At 40.5% G+C, this 17,399-nt stretch overlaps 1 protein-coding gene across 1 annotated transcript; it reads left to right on the top strand.

Moving 5' to 3' along the window:
* The first annotated feature begins 8,091 nt into the window (after positions 1–8,091).
* Positions 8,092–16,772, top strand: LOC131197859 (immunoglobulin iota chain-like). Its single transcript, XM_058182361.1, has 3 exons — positions 8,092–8,137; positions 8,220–8,588; positions 16,468–16,772. The coding sequence occupies exons 1-3, from the start codon at positions 8,092–8,094 to the stop codon at positions 16,770–16,772; spliced, it is 720 nt and encodes a 239-aa protein (XP_058038344.1).
* The last annotated feature ends 627 nt before the right edge of the window (positions 16,773–17,399 follow it).

Genomic DNA, 17,399 nt, shown 5'->3' with positions numbered 1-17,399 from the left:
TTGATGAACGTATCTTTTCTTTTATGTACATTGAGAGCATATGCAGCAAGACAAATTCCTTGTGTGTCCAATCACACTTGGCCAATAAAAATTCTATTCTATTCTATTCTATTCTATTCTATTCTATTCTATTCTATTCTATTCTATTCTATTCTATTCTATTCTATTCTATTCTATTGCAAGGCTGACGATGAATGAAGCAAATGTCTGGAGATCTAAAGGCGGAATTTCAGAACTGGGTCATTCCATTTCTTTCCTGAGTTTCACAAGGATGAAGACTGCTGAAGACAGATGTTTCCCATTTAGCTAAGGACAAGATGTGTGACAGCGCCATCTCACTCAGACACCTGACTTCTCCCAACCCTGGTCCAATGAAGTGCAGAGAAGAGCAACAAAGATAATTAGGGGACTGGAGGCTAAAACATATGAAGAACGTTTGCAGAAACTGGGTATGTCTAGTTTAATAAAAAGAAGGCCTAGGAGAGACATGATAGCAGGGTTCCAATATCTCAGGAGTTGCCACAAAGAAGAGGGAGTCGGGCTGTTCTCCAAAGCACCTGAGGGTAGAACAAGAAGCAATGGGTGGAAACTGATCAAGGAGAGAAGCAACTTAGAACTAAGGAGAAATTTCCTGACAGTTAGAACAATTAATAAGTGGAATGACTTGCCTGCAGAAGTTGTGAATGCTCCAACACTGGAAATTTTTAAGAAAATGTTGGATAACCATCTGTCTGAGATGGTGTAGAGTTTCCTGCCTGGGCAGGGGGTTGGACTAGAAGGCCTCCAAGGTTCCTTCCAACTCTGTTGTTATATTATATTATATTATATTAAGTTCTGTAGATACATGAAATAATTATGAAAGAATCCTACAATACAGTAGTGGCCAAAATTGTGGAAACCTTTTGGGAAAAGTGTATTTTTGAAGTTTGATGGCTAATAACACCACTTTTTTTTGGGGGGGGGAGTTTCAAGATAATCCTATTCCATTGCTGGAATGGCCTGGGAATAGCCCAGACCTTAACCCAATTGAAAATCGATGGAGCCGACTAAAGAAACTGGTTTGTCAGAAGCAACCCAGCAATAAAACCCAGTTAATAGAAGCAATCCTTCAATCTTGGTTTCATGTTAGAGCAGCTGCAGAACTAAAAGACTTGCTTCACTCCATGGGAAGATGTTTTAAGGTCGTAATTCATGCTAAAGGTAATCCAACTAAGTATTAACAGACATGGTGATAATTTTTGTATATCACATTTTTTTTTCCTATGGTGATCATTTTTGTACATCTCATTTTTTTTCTACGGGTTTCACTTTTCTTCTTTATACTGTAACTGCTATTCTAATAGCAAATCCTTCATAAAAATTATTGCATTACATTCTTGATTAAATTATTTTCCCATTGATATATAATTTTATGGTATGACGCCCAAAAAAGTGGTGCTATTGGCTACTTTTAGAAAATACACTTTTCCCAAAAGGTGTCCACAATTTTGATCACTACTGTATAGCAATGTCTTGCACCTTTTCCCCATGGGCAAAAAATAGATTGTGTGTCTATGAAAACACTGTCACATTTTTGAGCCAAAAAGGACTTTCTGGGTTTTCTCAAAACTACCCCTTTTTGAATGATGAATTCCACGTGGTTTTCATGATTCTTTTTTTATCTAAAGGTGTATGCAAATATGGAGACAGTTGCTTTTTTAGAACTTTGCATCCATCCTTCCACCCACAGCACCATCCAGGGAAATAAATGTAGTGTTTGTTTGGCTTTTTTACAAAGGGAGAGGAACTCAAAAATGATGATTGGGCTGCAGTTAGTTCTCTTGGCAACTCTCTTTAGAGGTAATCTTTGCTCTTTTTATATATGATTGGGATATATATATATATATATATACCCGAACAACCAAAGACATATATATATATATATATATATATATATATATATATATATATATATATATATATATATATATATATATATATATATATATATGTATATGTATTTGATTATTCGGGTTTTCTCCCGGGTAAAATTGGAAGTGTCTTGGTGACATTTCGACGAAGTCTCATTCGTCATCTTCAGGCTTCAGCCCGTGCTTCTGGGAGCAATGTGTGATTGCAGCTGTTTCTTCCTTTTAACTGCTAGTGGGGTTTGAACTGATTGGGTGGGAGCTTGGCAGCTCAAATCCCCTGCAACTCAGATTAATTAATTAAGATTTGAGCTGCCAAGCTCCCACCCAATATATATATATATATATATGTTATATATTTTAAATATTTTTGGTTATATATTTTAAATATCCTTCTCTTGGGAGAAGGATATTTTAAATATCCTTTCCCCAGTAGCAGGGAGGGAATGGGGATTTTGCCGTATCCTTCCCTTGAGTAGGATGGGAATGGAGATTTTTAAATATCCTTCCCCCAGAAGCGGGGAGAGAATGGGTTTTGCTGTATCCTTCCCCCAACAGTGGTGAGGGAATGGAGATTATGCAGTATCCCTCTCCTGGAGCGGGGTGGGAATGAAGATTTTGCAGTGTCCTTCCCCTGCCACGCCCATCAAGTCATACCCACAAACCTGGTAGTAAAAAAAATTTGGATTTCACCACTGAGATATAGATAGATGATAGATAGGTAGATAGGTAGGTAGGTAGGTAGATAGATAGATAAATAGTTAGATAGATGATAGATTTAGAGATAGATAAATAGATAGATAGAGATAGAGAGATAGAGATAGAGATAGAGATAGAGATAGAGAGAGATAGAGATAGCGATAGAGATAGAGATGGGGATGGGGATGGGGATGGGAATAGGGATAAGGATAGAGATATGAGAGGCAGTATTTAATGGGTCAGCCTTATAAGGTGATGTCCCAATTTTAAGTCAGGGCTGCAGGGGAGACTGAGGAAGTTGTAGTAAGGGGCTGATCTGAATCTCCCCCTTTTCCATTTGAAGGTAGATACAAGGCATATAATTAAAGGTGGGGGGAGGGAGTTGAGAGCCAAAACTTTTTCACTCCCACTTTAAAAGTTCTCCAAATCACTGCAAAATCAACAAACTAGAACATCCGAAAATGCTTGGGTGATCATTTTCAGGCAAATTTGGGGATTTTCAGGATTGGAAGTGGGTTGAAACCTAGGAGCTTGTCACCTCCCTTAGCACTTTTATTTGGAAAATAAAAATAAAAAAACACCATGACATTGGTCATTTGGCTGCCAGATTTCAGGTACCAAATCTGGAGTTGTTCCAAAGCCTTCTTTGTAATTCCAAGGCAACAGGTTGTTCCCCTTTGAACTAGAGGAAGAAAAAGAATGGGATTTGTCTGCGAAGTAATATGAAAAGATGGAATGTTACAGTTCGTCCTTTCATCCAGGTATCCGCTTGGAGGTCCAGTTGGTGGAATCCGGAGGAGACATGAAACGACCGGGTCAGTCCCTCCACCTCTCTTGTCGGTACTCTGGAACCACATTCAGGAGAGATGAAATGCACTGGGTGAGACAAACTCCTGGGAAAGGACTGGAATGGGTTGCGTGGGTAGACAACACGGGCGATCAAAGCCCTGCGTACTATGCTGATGCGGTGAGAGGACGCTTCACCATCTCCAGGAGAGATGCCTCCAACATGATCTACCTGCAGATGAACTCCCTTAAACCCGAAGACTCTGCTTTCTATTACTGTGCAAGAGAGCCAGCTACACACAGTGAGAAAAGGCAATGCAAAACCCTCTTTTGTTTGTGGAAACGTCACAAGGCAGTTCAGCTGCGGGTATACGCAAAGGGGAAGGAAGAGACCACACTGATAGTCCACAGCTCAGTTGAGCTGAGTCAGAAACAACAGATTGATGTAGCTTCCTCCAGATCAGGGGTCATCAACCTTTCGGATCTCAGGGACCACTAAATTCATAATTTTAAATCCCGCGGACCACTAATATGACCTGCCTAATGACTGGGTGGGCGTGGCAAGGTGGTCATGTGACTAAGTGGGCGTGGCCAACTCGATGTCACTCACATCAAGGGGTGCCTTGCCGGCCTTTACTCACCCCTCCCCTGCCTGTCACTCCTCGCCTCCCTACCTGGGCTCCTTAGGGCCCTAACAGAAAGAGTTCTTTGGAGCTAAGCAGCCACCATGAGAAAGAGTTGGCAAAACAGTTGGCTCAATTCAAATTGGATCTGACCAAGAAGGAGGCTCAGCAGAAGTACCTCATTGAGGACTATGAGCATAGGCTTTCCAAGCAGAGGGAAGACCTGCAGGAGTGCAAGGCCAGGTACTGGCGCCTGGAGGCTCAGCGGGCTGATATGGTTCCAGACCATGAGGCAGTTCCACTGGAATGAGTCCCTCCGGCTCTTCATCACCAGCGGCACTTCCCTCCATACTTCTCCAAAAGCCCCACACCAGGAGGCTGAAGCAGACCCCAAGTCAGAATTTCTGCCCCCCTCCGATCCACACAAAAAGACCCCAAAGGGGGAGACTCTCTGCAGCAACACAAACGTTCATTGCACATATCTGGCCCAGGGGCCTTAGTTTGACTCCTGATTTAGTGCAATATAAAAAATGCAAATATTTTTTCTGTGGACCACTAAAATTTTCTCACAGACCACCAGTGGTCCATGGACCACCAGTTGGTGACCGCTGCTCCAGATATGAATGATGGACATTTCATGGTAAAGAAATGAGAGAGGAAAATCTTCATGATCAGGGGTGGGTTTGTTGCAATATTGTTGCCACCAGTTCTTCTGCACATGTGACTGGCCTTCCATGCATGCACTTTGCTCACACACGCGCCTTCCGTGCATGTGCCCAGTCTTGAAAACGTGGCTAAACAGGATGGCATTACGTCCTATTCGCCGCTACCGGTTCTCCCGAACTGGTCTGAACCAGCTAAATGCCACCTCTGTTCATGATTTAGAATGCAACATTGACGTTTTTATTCTCATAAGTGGATCAACAAGGAGGAGCTTACAGTTTTGAAGGATGTGATGAGGATAGACTATGGGGAAAAATTATGATGCATAGAAAAATTAAAGGATGTAAAAGAAAGGGAAGTGATACAGTAGGAAAAAAAAAACCCACCCCACAGAGAAATTTGTAAAGATTTTCCCATATCTTGTAAAGCTTCTCGAGAAATTACTGTCCTCACCACAAAACCAAGGCTGAGTTCACTATACAGTAGTCCTTTCTTGAACATAATGGAAAATATATTTCTGGAGGTGACTTATTTAACTTAAGGAGAATAGACTATGGAAAAAATTGACGAGGAAAAATTAAGGATGTAAAAGAAAGGGAAAACGGTAGAAAAACACAGACAAATTTGTAAAGATTGTTCCATGTCTGTACAGTTTCTCAAGAAATCAATGTCCTCATCACAAAACCAAGGCTGAGTTCACTATAGTTCTCCTTTCTTGAACCTAAAAAATATATATTTTTGAAGGGCTACAAGGTGATTTCTTCAACTTTGTCAAATGAAATGTTTGCTTGTGGAATAATTTTTGGGAAAGTGACTTCTTCGGTTGTAACAGACACTTATATGCTGTGGGAATCCTTCTTCCTCACTAAGCCTGCATCAAATTAAGTCTGTTTTTGCCATAACAAACCATGGAATCTTATCAATAATGTATGAACTGTGACAAGTCCTTCCATTGTCTCTTAGGTGGCTAATAAATATTTCTGTAAGGGTGTGTTTGTGAATGTTGCTGTTGGTTCTAGAAATACTTTTCTCAGTTGGAATTTTTGCAAAATAAAATCTCCCCTGAAAATCTGTACCTCTTTGTGTAACAATTTTAACATATTTTCTTTTAATATTTATTAGAATTTTTTAATCATCTAAACATCATTTTTATAAAAGCTTTAACCAAAAACTTCTACCATTGACCTCACCCCATTCCTAAGAGGACTATAAGGGGCGTGCATAAGTGCACAAAAGTGCCTACCATTCCTGTCCTATTGTTTCCTTTCAATATATGTTCCTGTATATAATGTTGTGACAAATAAATAAATAAATAAATAAATAAATAAATAAATAAATAAATAAATAAATAAATAAATAAATAAATAAATAAAATAATATAGGGTCAAGCAAATCTACAGAGATTGCCATTTGAATCCCAAAATTATGTAACTTCAGGAGCAATTTCCTTCTCAAATGATGTATCATTTTGAATTACTTCTTACATAATAAACCTGATTTCTTGTTACAAGAGGCTGTCTCCCAAACCGAAAAAATTCACAGGGTTAATGCTTTACAAGAGTTCTCTTCCAGGACTGATGGAATATATGGCAGTAACTTGTGGATTGTTGGACATAAGGAACTATTAGGAAATATTGTGATTGACTTTTCAAAAGGAGTAATGAAGGAAAGACAGAGACTAATGCATCAAAAAAAATGGCAAGAAACAAAAGCTCCTTGAAAGAAGCTTTTTCTGAAATATTAACAAATAAAAATATTAGCATTCCTGAAAGACTATATGTGAGAAAGATCTGGAAGAAATGGGTTGATTATATGTTTCATATCTATCATAAAAGACTAGATATTTGGATTTATATTGGATTTTGATGAGGAAGGACTAAAGTTGAATAGATATTGTAATTTCCTGTATTGAAATTATATAATGTGTTGTACTGAATTGTAAATAGAATATTCTCGAAAGATCTTATGTAAGAAAGACTTGGGGGAAAAATGGGGTGATTATATGGTTTATAGAAGCTATAAGGGAGATATTCTCTGAATTGGATTGGATTTTTATGCATTAGCTGGTTTTAAATACTTTAGGATTAATCTGTTCTATTGACTTATATATTTTATTACTGTTAATTGTTATTTTTTTTTGAAGGATTTTGGTTATGTAAGGAGGAAGTCAGAGCTAGAGAGGAAAAATTGGTATAATAGTTTTGGGGGTAGTTTAGCATATGTTTGTTTTATTTTTAACTATACCTTGTGTTTGTTCCAGTAAGTCAGGGGGGGGAGGGGGGAGGGGGTTTTGTGAAGGGAGGGGGGAGGGGGGCTGGGAGAAAAGAGGGGGATTTTTTTTGTAAAACTTTTTGAATAAAAATAATAATAATAAACTTGATTCTTTATGTATTGATTAGGGGTTAAAAATTGTCCCTTGGCTGATGCTGGGACATCTTCAACATGCACAGTCACTCACGCCCTTGTTACATCCCGCCTGGACTACTGCAATGCTCTCTACATGGGGCTCCCCTTGAAGGGTACCCGGAGGCTTCAACTGGTCCAGAATGCGGCTGATAGAGGGAGCACCTCATGGCTCCCATTTGACACCTTTCCTGCGCAGTCTGCACTGGCTCCCAGTGGTCTTCCGGGTCCAATTCAAGATGCTTGTTATCACCTTTAAAGTGCTCCATGGCTTAGGACCGGGGTACTTACGGGACCGCCTACTGCCAACAGTAGCCTCACACCGACCAGTGCGCTCTCACAGAGAGGGCCTCCTTCGGATACTGTTAGCCAAACAATGTCGGCTGGCGACCTCCAAGGGAAGGGCCTTCTCTGTGGGGGCTCCTGCCCTCTGGAACGAGCTGCCTCCAGGGCTTCGTCAACTCCCTGACCTCCGGACCTTGCACCGCGAGCTGAAGATGTTGTTGTTTCAACGTGCAGGACTAGCTTGAACATAGTTTTAAATCGGGGTTTTAAATTGGGGTTTTAAATGGGGGTTTTAATCGTATTTAAAATTTTTAGGCCATATATCAAATTAATTTTTATACTGTTTTTTAATCTGTATTATATGTATTTTGATTTTTCTTGGCTGTGAACCGGCCTGAGTCCTTCGGGAGAAGGCCGGTATACAAATATAATAAATAAATAAATAAATAAATAAATAAATAAATAAATAAATAAATAAATAAATAAATAAATAAATAAATAAATAAATAAATAAATATTTTAAAAAAACATGCCTTAAAGAGGAAGTTGAAGGAACTCTAGAAGATCAAAGTGTGTCTCTTTTATCCTGACGGCTATGCAAATTCAGTGACAGCTTCCTATTCAAAGGAACGATATCATTCTGCTTTCCTACACCAAAGCACACACATGTTGAATGCTTCCTCTGGATGTTCTGTAATTAATGAGAATCCTCTGAGCAAGAGAAAATGGCATTCTGGCTAAACTTGATGCCTTTACTATTAGTCCTCAACGGTATTAGTTTCATTTCCAAAGACATGGTTTGCTCCTTTTTAAATTTTAGTGTTGGTTTTTATTAAATAACCTTTCCTTCTAGGTGTCCAGTCTCAAGTCCAGTTGGTGGAGTCTGGAGGGGCTGTGAGAAGACCTGGGGAGTCCCTCCGTCTCTTCTGCCAAGCCTCTGGATTCACCTTCAGCGACTATTACATGCACTGGGTGAGACAGGCTCCAGGGAAAGGGCTGGAATGGGTTTCAGAGATATATCCAAATTCAGCTACCATTCACTACTCAGACAAAGTGAAGGGCCGCTTCACCACCTCCAGGGACAATGCCAAAAGCCAGCTGTATCTGCAAATGAACAGCCTCAAAGCTGAAGACACAGCAGTCTATTACTGTGCAAGATACACAGTGAGAGGAAGTGAATCTGAAGCCAAGCAAAAAACTGTCAATTTCATTAAGCAACTCTGTAAATTTCTTTTGCATTACCCTGTTTCCCCCAAAATAAGACATCCCCTGATAATAAGCCCAATCGGGCTTTTGAGCGCATGACAATAAGGCCAAGTGCTTATTTCAGGATTCACAAATATTAATCATTTCATAATATGATTGTTTCATTTATTGTAACATTTCTCCCACATTTCTTGCTTTACTATTAATACATTTATCAATCTTCTCTCTCTTCTTTCTTCTTCCCTTGTTTCATTACATTACCCTATATATGCAAATAATTCCCTCAACACTGTCAAACTATTTACTAAATCTGCACTACTATTAATCTTCTCATCATTTCCATCACCCATCTCCTTCCACTTATGACTGTAACTTTGTTGCTTATATCCTTACGATTTATACTGTAATTGATTGTTTCCTGATTGCTTAATTGTAGCCTATGACTATTATTAAGTTTTGTATCATTAAATGTTAAATTTGTACCCTATGACTATCATTAAGTGTTGTAAGTGTTGTACCTTGATGAAGGTATCTTTTCTTTTATGTACACTGAGAGCATATGCACCGAGACAAATTCTTGTGTGTCCAATCACACTTGGCCAATAAAAAATTCTATTCTGTTCTGTTCTGTTCTGTTCTGTTCCGTTCCGTTCCGTTTTGTTCCATTCCGTTCCGTTCCGTTCCGTTCCGTTCCATTCCATTCCATTCCATTCCATTCCATTCCATTCCATTCCATTCCATTCCATTCGCTTCTATCTCTTCCCTAACCAATGGTAAAATTGTCCCAATATCTTAATAACTGAGAATTCTGAGGGAAATATTTACAGTAGGGAGGATGTAACAAGAGGGAAGTTGGTCTAGTAGCAACAGGCCCAACTTCTCCCATGAGATAAAGTTCAGGAATTGGGTATCATAAGCGTCAAAGCACAGAATAGCACCTTTGGTGACTACCACATATTCCTGCATAAAAACCACTACCTGTCATTCCCTGTCTTGGAGTCTCAGCAGGTGCCAAATCTTAAACCTGGCTGGGCATATTTTCAAGAGGGCAATCCCCCCCCTTTTTTTTTGGACCCAGCCAGTCTCAGTAATACATGCCAGACTGGCTTGGTTCTCATTTTATTTGCACGGATATTCAAAGAAAATTAAGAATGTGGATGTGAATACATAACATAACATAATAACAGAGTTGGAAGAGACCTTGGAGGTCTTCTAGTTTAACCCCCTGCCCAGGCAGGAAACCCTACACCATTTCAGATGAATGGTTATCCAAAATTTTCTTACAAATTTCCAGTGTTGGAGCATTCACAACTTCTGCAGGCAAGTTATTCCACTGATTAATTGTTCTAACTGTCAGGAAATTTCTCCTTAGTTCTAAGTTGCTTCTTTCCTTGATCAGTTTCCACCCATTGTTTCTTGTTCTACCCTCAGGTGCTATGGAGAATAGTTTGACTCCCTCTTTTTTGTGGCAACCCCTGAGATATTGGAACACTGCTATCATGTCTCCCCTAGTCCTTCTTTTCATTAAACTAGGCATACCCAGTTCCTGCAACCATTCTTCATTTGTTTTAGCCTCCAGTCCCCTAATCATCTTCTTCATTTATTTTATTTTATTTTATATTTTATTTTTTATTTTATTATTATTATTATTTTACATTTTTATCCCGCCCTTCTCCGAAGACTCAGGGCGGCTTACATTGCGTAAATTTGACCTAAATACCTGATTTTTTTTGGGGGGGGGGTGGGGTGGTTGGTGGATGCTCTGTTTTCCTGAAAATAAGTCCCAACTGAAAAATAAGCCCTAGCACAATTTTTCAGGATGCTCATAAACTGGTATTTGCCAACTCCCCGATCTCCGGACTTTCCGACGCGAGCTGAAAACATGGTTGTTTCATCGCACAGGACTGACCTGATAGTTTTAATTGGGAATTTTTAACGGGTTTTAAGGAGTAGCCTAAATTTAAATATTTCATTTTAAATTATTTTAATGTTTGTATACTGTTTTTTATACAGCTGTAAACCACCCTGAGTCCTTCGGGAGAAGGGCAGTCTAGAAATTTAAATAATAAATTAATAAATAAATATGCCCTATCCCTAAAATAAGCCCCAGTTAAGATTGTCAGTCAGATGGACACATTTAGTACTGTATTTCCCTCCAAAAAAATCAATAGAAAGACTGGCATTTTGATCCCAAATCTATGAAAATTCAACAGCCCTTTCCTGCTCAAATGAGGAACTCACGTTGAACTTTCAAGATATATATTTCCATCTCTTTCAAATAAACGTGCTGCTTCTTAGGGATTTAAAAAAAAATCGACTAGTGTTGGGATTTTTGCAACCTTTGAAAATCATATCTAAATTGAAGGTGGAAGGGATTCTAAAAGGTCTAACATTATGTGGTGTTTGTTTTTTTTAATCCTGAGATCTACGTTAATTCAGTGACAGCTTCCTGTTTAAAGGGACCAGGCCATCCTCTTCTCCTGCTACATCCAAAGATACAAATCTAGAGTGCAGATCAGAATGTTTGTAGGAATCCTCCAAGCTCTTGAGCACGCAAAAATGAGAGCCAGGCTAAACTTTGTGATGTTGCTAGTAGTCCTCAGAGCAGGGGTGAAATCTAAACATTTTCCCTATGGGTTCTGTGGGAGTGGCTTAATTGGTGAGCATAGCTTGGTGGTGAGATGACTGGGTGCGGGTAATAACAATAAATAATACAAATAATTAACAAAGTATACAAAACAAGAAGAGGTACCAAAAACCAACTTTCACACTTTACACACACACAACACAACAAAACACAACTGACTTACACACAATGTAAAAGCAGCTGCACTTCACCCAAAATGGCCCCTGCAACAAGCAGGAACCTCACACAGCCATAAAAAGCTCAAAAATCAACTTTCACACTTTACACACACACAACACAACACAACACAACACAGCTGACTCACACACAATGTAAAAAGACTGAGACTCATTGATTGATTTCAGCCACTCTACTCATTCCCAAAGTACCATCTCTTATTTCACTATCCATAAGGTAAAGGTTCCCCTCACATATATTTGCTAGTTGTTCCTGACTCTAGGGGGTGGTGCTTATCTCTGTTTCAAAGCTGAAGAAACAGCACTGTCCAAAGATGTTGCTGTGGTCATGTGGACGGCGTGACTCAACACCAAAGGCGCACGGAACGCTGTTACCTTCCTACCAAAGGTGGTCCCTATTTTTTCTACTTGCATTTTTTATGTGCTTTCGAATTGCTAGGTTGGCAGAAGCTGGGACAAGTAACGGGAGCTCACCCTGTCACATGGCAGCACTAGGGATTCAAACTGCTGAACTGCCACCTTTCGATTGACAAACTCAGTGTCTTAGCCAATGAGCCACCGCATCCCTTCACCATCCATATTTCTTTACATATATGAAACCACAATTAAAAGTCCAACTTCTGGGCTAGGACTGATTGATGGACGTAACCTACGTTCTTATAAACTTGATTTTAGTTTCCATGTGACACTCAGATGCAAATGAGATCACTGAGTTGTTTCTCCTTTAAATAATCGCGATCACACCAAGGAGCATACCAGACCGAAAGGTGTCAACGCTGGAAAGAAAGGGTGCATTTCTCACTGCCCAATGGATCTTGCCATTCTTCTTCTTCTTCTTTGCTTAGTAGCCACTCCTGCCTGTGAGTATCTTCCAGATAGACCTGAACAATGAGATCAAACAACAGCAAGGTAGTGTTCTAATTCCTGCTTTGTCATTCATTTAGATGTCCACTCCACTGTCCAACTTGTGGAATCAGGGCCAGGAAGAGTGAGTTCTGGAGGATCCTTCAGATTAACTTGCAAAGTGACAGGGGACTCCATCAAGAAAGTATGGTGGGCGTGGATCCGCCAGGCTCCAGGAAAAAGATTGCAATGGGTTGGCCAGATAGACTGGGATAATAGCTGGAGGACATACTATGCCTCATCCCTCCAAAGCCGAACAACTTTGACTGCTGATGACTCCCGCAATGAATATTATTTGGCCATGAGTTCCCTGACAGTTGCAGACTCAGCCACATATTATTGTGCACGAAGGCACAGTGAGAGAAAGCAAAGGAGGAAGTGTGAAAAACATAAGTTGCTTCTCAGCCTTCGCTTGGAAAAACTTTAGGTTTTCACATTCACGGACTGAGATGACTTCGTCCTTCTTTCAGACTACCATTGTCTGGAAAGGGGACGTTTTGGTTTTTCAAATCATTGCAGTATGGAGATCTGATTTTAAGGATGGAAATCATCTGATCGGTCCCTACGGAGAATTCTGCTTCACTGATAGCAGTTAATTCGCATTATTATCAATTAGGGGCCGGTTTAGCTCACGCTGGTAAAAGCCTGTTATTAAGAACACAGTAGCCTGCAATTACTGCAGGTTCGAGCCCGGCCCAAGGTTGACTCAGCCTTCCATCCTTTATAAGGTAGGTAAAATGAGGACCCAGATTGTTGGGGGGGCAATAAGTTGACTTTGTAAAAATATACAAATAGAATGAGACTATTGCCTTATACACTGTAAGCCGCCCTGAGTCTTCGGAGAAGGGCGGGGTATAAATGTAAACAAAAAAAAAATGGATATATTAAACCTTTTCAAAATGACATTTTCTGGAAACTCAGCCTTCCATCCTTTATAAGGTAGCTAAAATGAGGATCCAGATTGTTGGGGGCAATAAAAAGTTGACTTTGTATATAATATACAAATGGATGAAGACTAATGCTTGACATAGTGTAAGCCACCCTGAGTCTTCGGAGAAGGGCGGGATATAAATGCAAATTAAAAAAAAAAACTAATTCCAAGTGAATAAAGATATCCTGCTATTTTTTTATTTATTTTTGGAGGTTGGGGCTCCAAAAATAAATTTTTCATCCTGGAAATTCTAGACAACTCCTGGAGATCAGAAACATTGTCTCAAGGTTTATTTTCTGTCCCATCTAACGAAAGCATCTTCAGACCTTTAGCCTGATGGCTCCCTTCTACCTGCTCTGCACAAGATGGCAGCAGTGGCTAACAAATTGACATTCCCCACATTACAAAAATAAAACTGTGGTTTCAGCCGTTAGCCTGATGGTTTCCTCTTCTGCTTCCGAACTATCACTCAATAAGTCCCTGAAGAGCCTCCTTCCCCAAGAGACCTTCTATAACTCTTTTCTATAAGCTCTGGAGAACAATGATCTCACTTTCGTCCTTTTTCATTTTTTTTAAATTTGCATTTATATCCCGCCCTGCTCCGAAGACTCAGGGCGGCTTACACTATGTCAAGCAATAGTCTTCATCCATTTGTATATTATATACAAAGTCAACTTTTATTGCCCCCAACAATCTGGGTCCTCATTTTACCTACCTTATAAAGGATGGAAGGCTGAGTCAACCTTGGCCTGATGGGGCTTGAACCTGCAGTAATTGCAGGCAGCTGCTGTTAATAACAGACTGTCTTACCAGTCTGAGCCACAGAGGCCCTAGCTTGATACGTTTGAAACAGTCCCTTTTTCCCAGTTCGCTGCCTGCCCTCTTTGTTCATTCATCACTAGGGTTGGAGATGAAAGAAAGGTGCAGAAAAAAATATGGAAGAATACAAGCATGTGTATTGGTAAGTATTTACACAGAGCATGACAATGCTGAAAAAAGGAAGGAGAGGGGATGGGAGGGAAAAGAATGGAAGGGAAGGGAAAGAAAGGGAGGGGAAGGGAAGGAAGGATGAGGGAGGAAGAAAGAGAGAAAGGAAGGGAGGGAGGGAGGGAAGGAGGGTGGGAGGGAGGAGGAGGGAAGGATAGGAAGAAGGGAGGGAGGAAGAAAAAAAAAGAGAGAGAGAGACAGAAAGAAAGAAAGAAAGAAAGAAAGAAAGAAAGAAAGAAAGAAAGAAAGAGGATGAGGAGGGAGGGAGAGAGGGAAAGAGAAAGAAAGAGAGAGAGAGAGAGAGGAGGATGAGGAGGGAAGGGAAGGAAGGAGGGTGGGAGGAAGAGAGAGAGAGAAAGGAAGGAAGGAAGGAAGAGGAGGATGAGGAGGGAAGGGAAGGAAGGAGGGTGGGAGGAAGAGAGAGAGAGAAAGGAAGGAAGGAAGGAAGGAAGGAAGGAAGGAAGGAAGGAAGGAAGAAAGAAAGAAAGAAAGAAAGAAAGAAAGAAAGAGGAGGATGAGGAGGGAAGGGAAGGGAAAGTCTGCCAATCCTATTTTCTGTGGGGAGGAAGAAAAATTATTGTCCTACTTCTGAAAACAACCAGAAAATGGGTATCAACTATTTACATCTCCGTTATACAGAATACTAGAGCACCAGGGACTAGTTATCTGCCAGCTCTTATATTCCCCAGATGCTCAAATGATGCATCCACTTGAACTTTCCAGATATGACTTTCCTTCTTACAAAAGCAACCTTCACGTATTTCTTGAGGATTTAAAAAAAAAAAAGTAATTTGGGAATTTTTAAGCACGTCTCCAATGAAGGAGGAAACCACTCTCGAAGGTCAAAGCAACGTGCCGTCTCTTTTATCTTGAGGGCTATGTAAATCCTGTGACAGCTTCCTGTTCAAAGGAACCATATCTTCCTCCTCTCCTGCTGCTCTCAACATCTTAAAGGTTGAGAGCTTGTCTAAGTGTTTTCTCGTCAGTAAGAATCGTGGAACTTTTGAGGAAGCAACAATGACATTCTGGCTAAACCTCGTGTCCTTACTATTGTCCTCAAAGGTATTATTTTCTCCTTCCAAAAGGGAGGCTATTCTTCAGTTTCTTGTGTTACCTGCAGGAGGTCTTACTAAGCTGGATTTGGATGGAGAAAAACAGGCTTCAACTCAACCCCTCCAAAACTGAGTGGCTGTGGATGCCGGCTTCCCGGTACAGTCAGCTGACTCCATCGCTGACTGTAGGGGGCGAGACATTGGCCCCCATGGAAAGGGTCTGCAATCTAGGCGTCCTCCTGGATCTACGGCTGTCTTTAGAAGAGCACATGACAGCCGTCGCCAGGGGAGCTTTTTATCAGGTTCACCTGATATGCCAGTTGTGTCCTTTTCTAGACCGGAATTCCTTATGCACGGTCACTCATGCCCTCGTCACTTCCCACCTGGACTACTGCAATGCTCTCTACATGGGGCTCCCCTTGAGGAGCACACGGAGGCTCCAACTGGTCCAGAATGGGGCTGCGCAGGTAGTAGAGGGAGCAACTCGAGGCTCCCATGTAACACCTCTCCTGCACAAGCTGCACTGGCTGCCGGTGGTCTTCCGGGTGCAATTCAAGGTGTTGGTTACTACCTTTAAAGTGCTCCATGGCTTAGGACCGGGTTATTTATGAGACCACCTGCTGCCACCGATTGCCTCCCATCGACCAGTGCGCTCCCATAGGGAAGGTCTCCTCAGGGTGCCGTCGGTCAGACAATGTCGACTAGCAACCCCCAGGAGGAGGGCCTTCTCTGTGGGAGCTCCCACCCTCTGGAACGAGCTGCCTCCAGGGATTCGTCGACTCCCTGACCTCCGGACCTTTTGACGCGAGCTCAAGACATTTTTGTTCCACCGCGCAGGGCTGACCTAATAATTTTAATGGGGATTTTTATCAGAGTTTTATTAGAGTTGTAATTATTCTAAGCTAAATTGAATCAGATTTTTTAACAATGTTTTAATTTTTGTATTCTTGCTTTTTACCTTGCTGTAAACCGCCCTGAGTCCTTTGGGAGAAAGGCGGTATAGAAGTCAAAATAATAAATAAATAAATAAATAAATAAATAAATAAATAAATAAATAAATAAATAAATAAATAAATAAATAAATAAATAAATAAATAAATAAATAAGCAACCTTTCTTTCCAGGTGAAGGAGGCCCAGTTGGTGGAATCTGGAGGGGATATGAGAAGACCTGGAGGGTCCCTCTGTCTCTCCTGCCAAGCATCTGGATTTAACTTTGGTGGCTCCCACATGGGCTGGGTGAGACAGGCTCCTCAGAAAGGATTGGAATGGGTGGCATTCATCTACACTGATTCCAGTAGAATATTCTACTTAGACAAAGTGAAGGGCCGCTTCACCATCTCCAGGGACAATGCCAAAAGCCAGCTGGATCTGCAAATGAACAGCCTCAAACTAGAAGACATTGCTGTCTATTACTGTATGAGAGACACAGTGAGAGGAATTGAATCTGAAGCAAAGCAGAAACCTTCCATATCGCAGATAATTTTTTCCGAGTTCACTCAATAACCAGAGCTTGAACTGGTATATGAAGAATCCCACAAAAGCATCATAAACATTGATTTCCTGAAAAGATTTCATAAACACAGTAACAGACAGAGACAGAGAAAGACAGAGAGCTAGAAATGAGAGGGCACAACCCTTTCCCAACTCATCAAGTATATTTGAGGATGAGAAAGGTGTTTCAGGTGTCTCAAAAACAATGTGTCATTCGGAAATTGTTTCCTGAAAGTAATTTTTTTGGTTATGACATGAAACTTGGTTCTCTAGAAATCTTTCCTGCTGAGCCTACATCAAATTGATTCTATTTGTCCTATTAGGGATCTCAACAGAAAACCACACAAATGATACATAATACTTAATACTACACATATTAGAATAGAATAGAATAGAATAGAATAGAATAGAATAGAATAGAATAGAATAGAATAGAATAGAATAGAATAGAACACTGTCAAACTATTGACTAAATCTGCACTACTATTAATCTTCTCATCATTCTCATCACCCATCTCCTTCCACTTATGGCTGTATGAGTGTAACTTTGTTGCTGGCAATCCTTATGATTTATATTGATATTGATTGTTCCCTGGTTGCTTATTTGTACCCTATGACTATCATTAAGTGTTGTACCTT

This window comes from Ahaetulla prasina, chromosome 4, assembly GCF_028640845.1.
Source record: "Ahaetulla prasina isolate Xishuangbanna chromosome 4, ASM2864084v1, whole genome shotgun sequence".
NCBI lineage: Eukaryota > Metazoa > Chordata > Lepidosauria > Squamata > Colubridae > Ahaetulla > Ahaetulla prasina.
Note: the sequence above shows the minus strand (reverse complement) of the source record. Positions and strands in the feature narration are given on the sequence as shown.

Coding starts and splice junctions, on each gene's coding strand:
- LOC131197859 (XM_058182361.1), top strand. CDS start 8,092: ATGGCATTCTGGCTAAACTTGATGCCTTTACTATTAGTCCTCAACG. Junction 8,138..8,219: donor TTTACTATTAGTCCTCAACG/GTATTAGTTTCA, acceptor CTTTCCTTCTAG/GTGTCCAGTCTCAAGTCCAG. Junction 8,589..16,467: donor CAATTTCATTAAGCAACTCT/GTAAATTTCTTT, acceptor TCTCCTGCCAAG/CATCTGGATTTAACTTTGGT.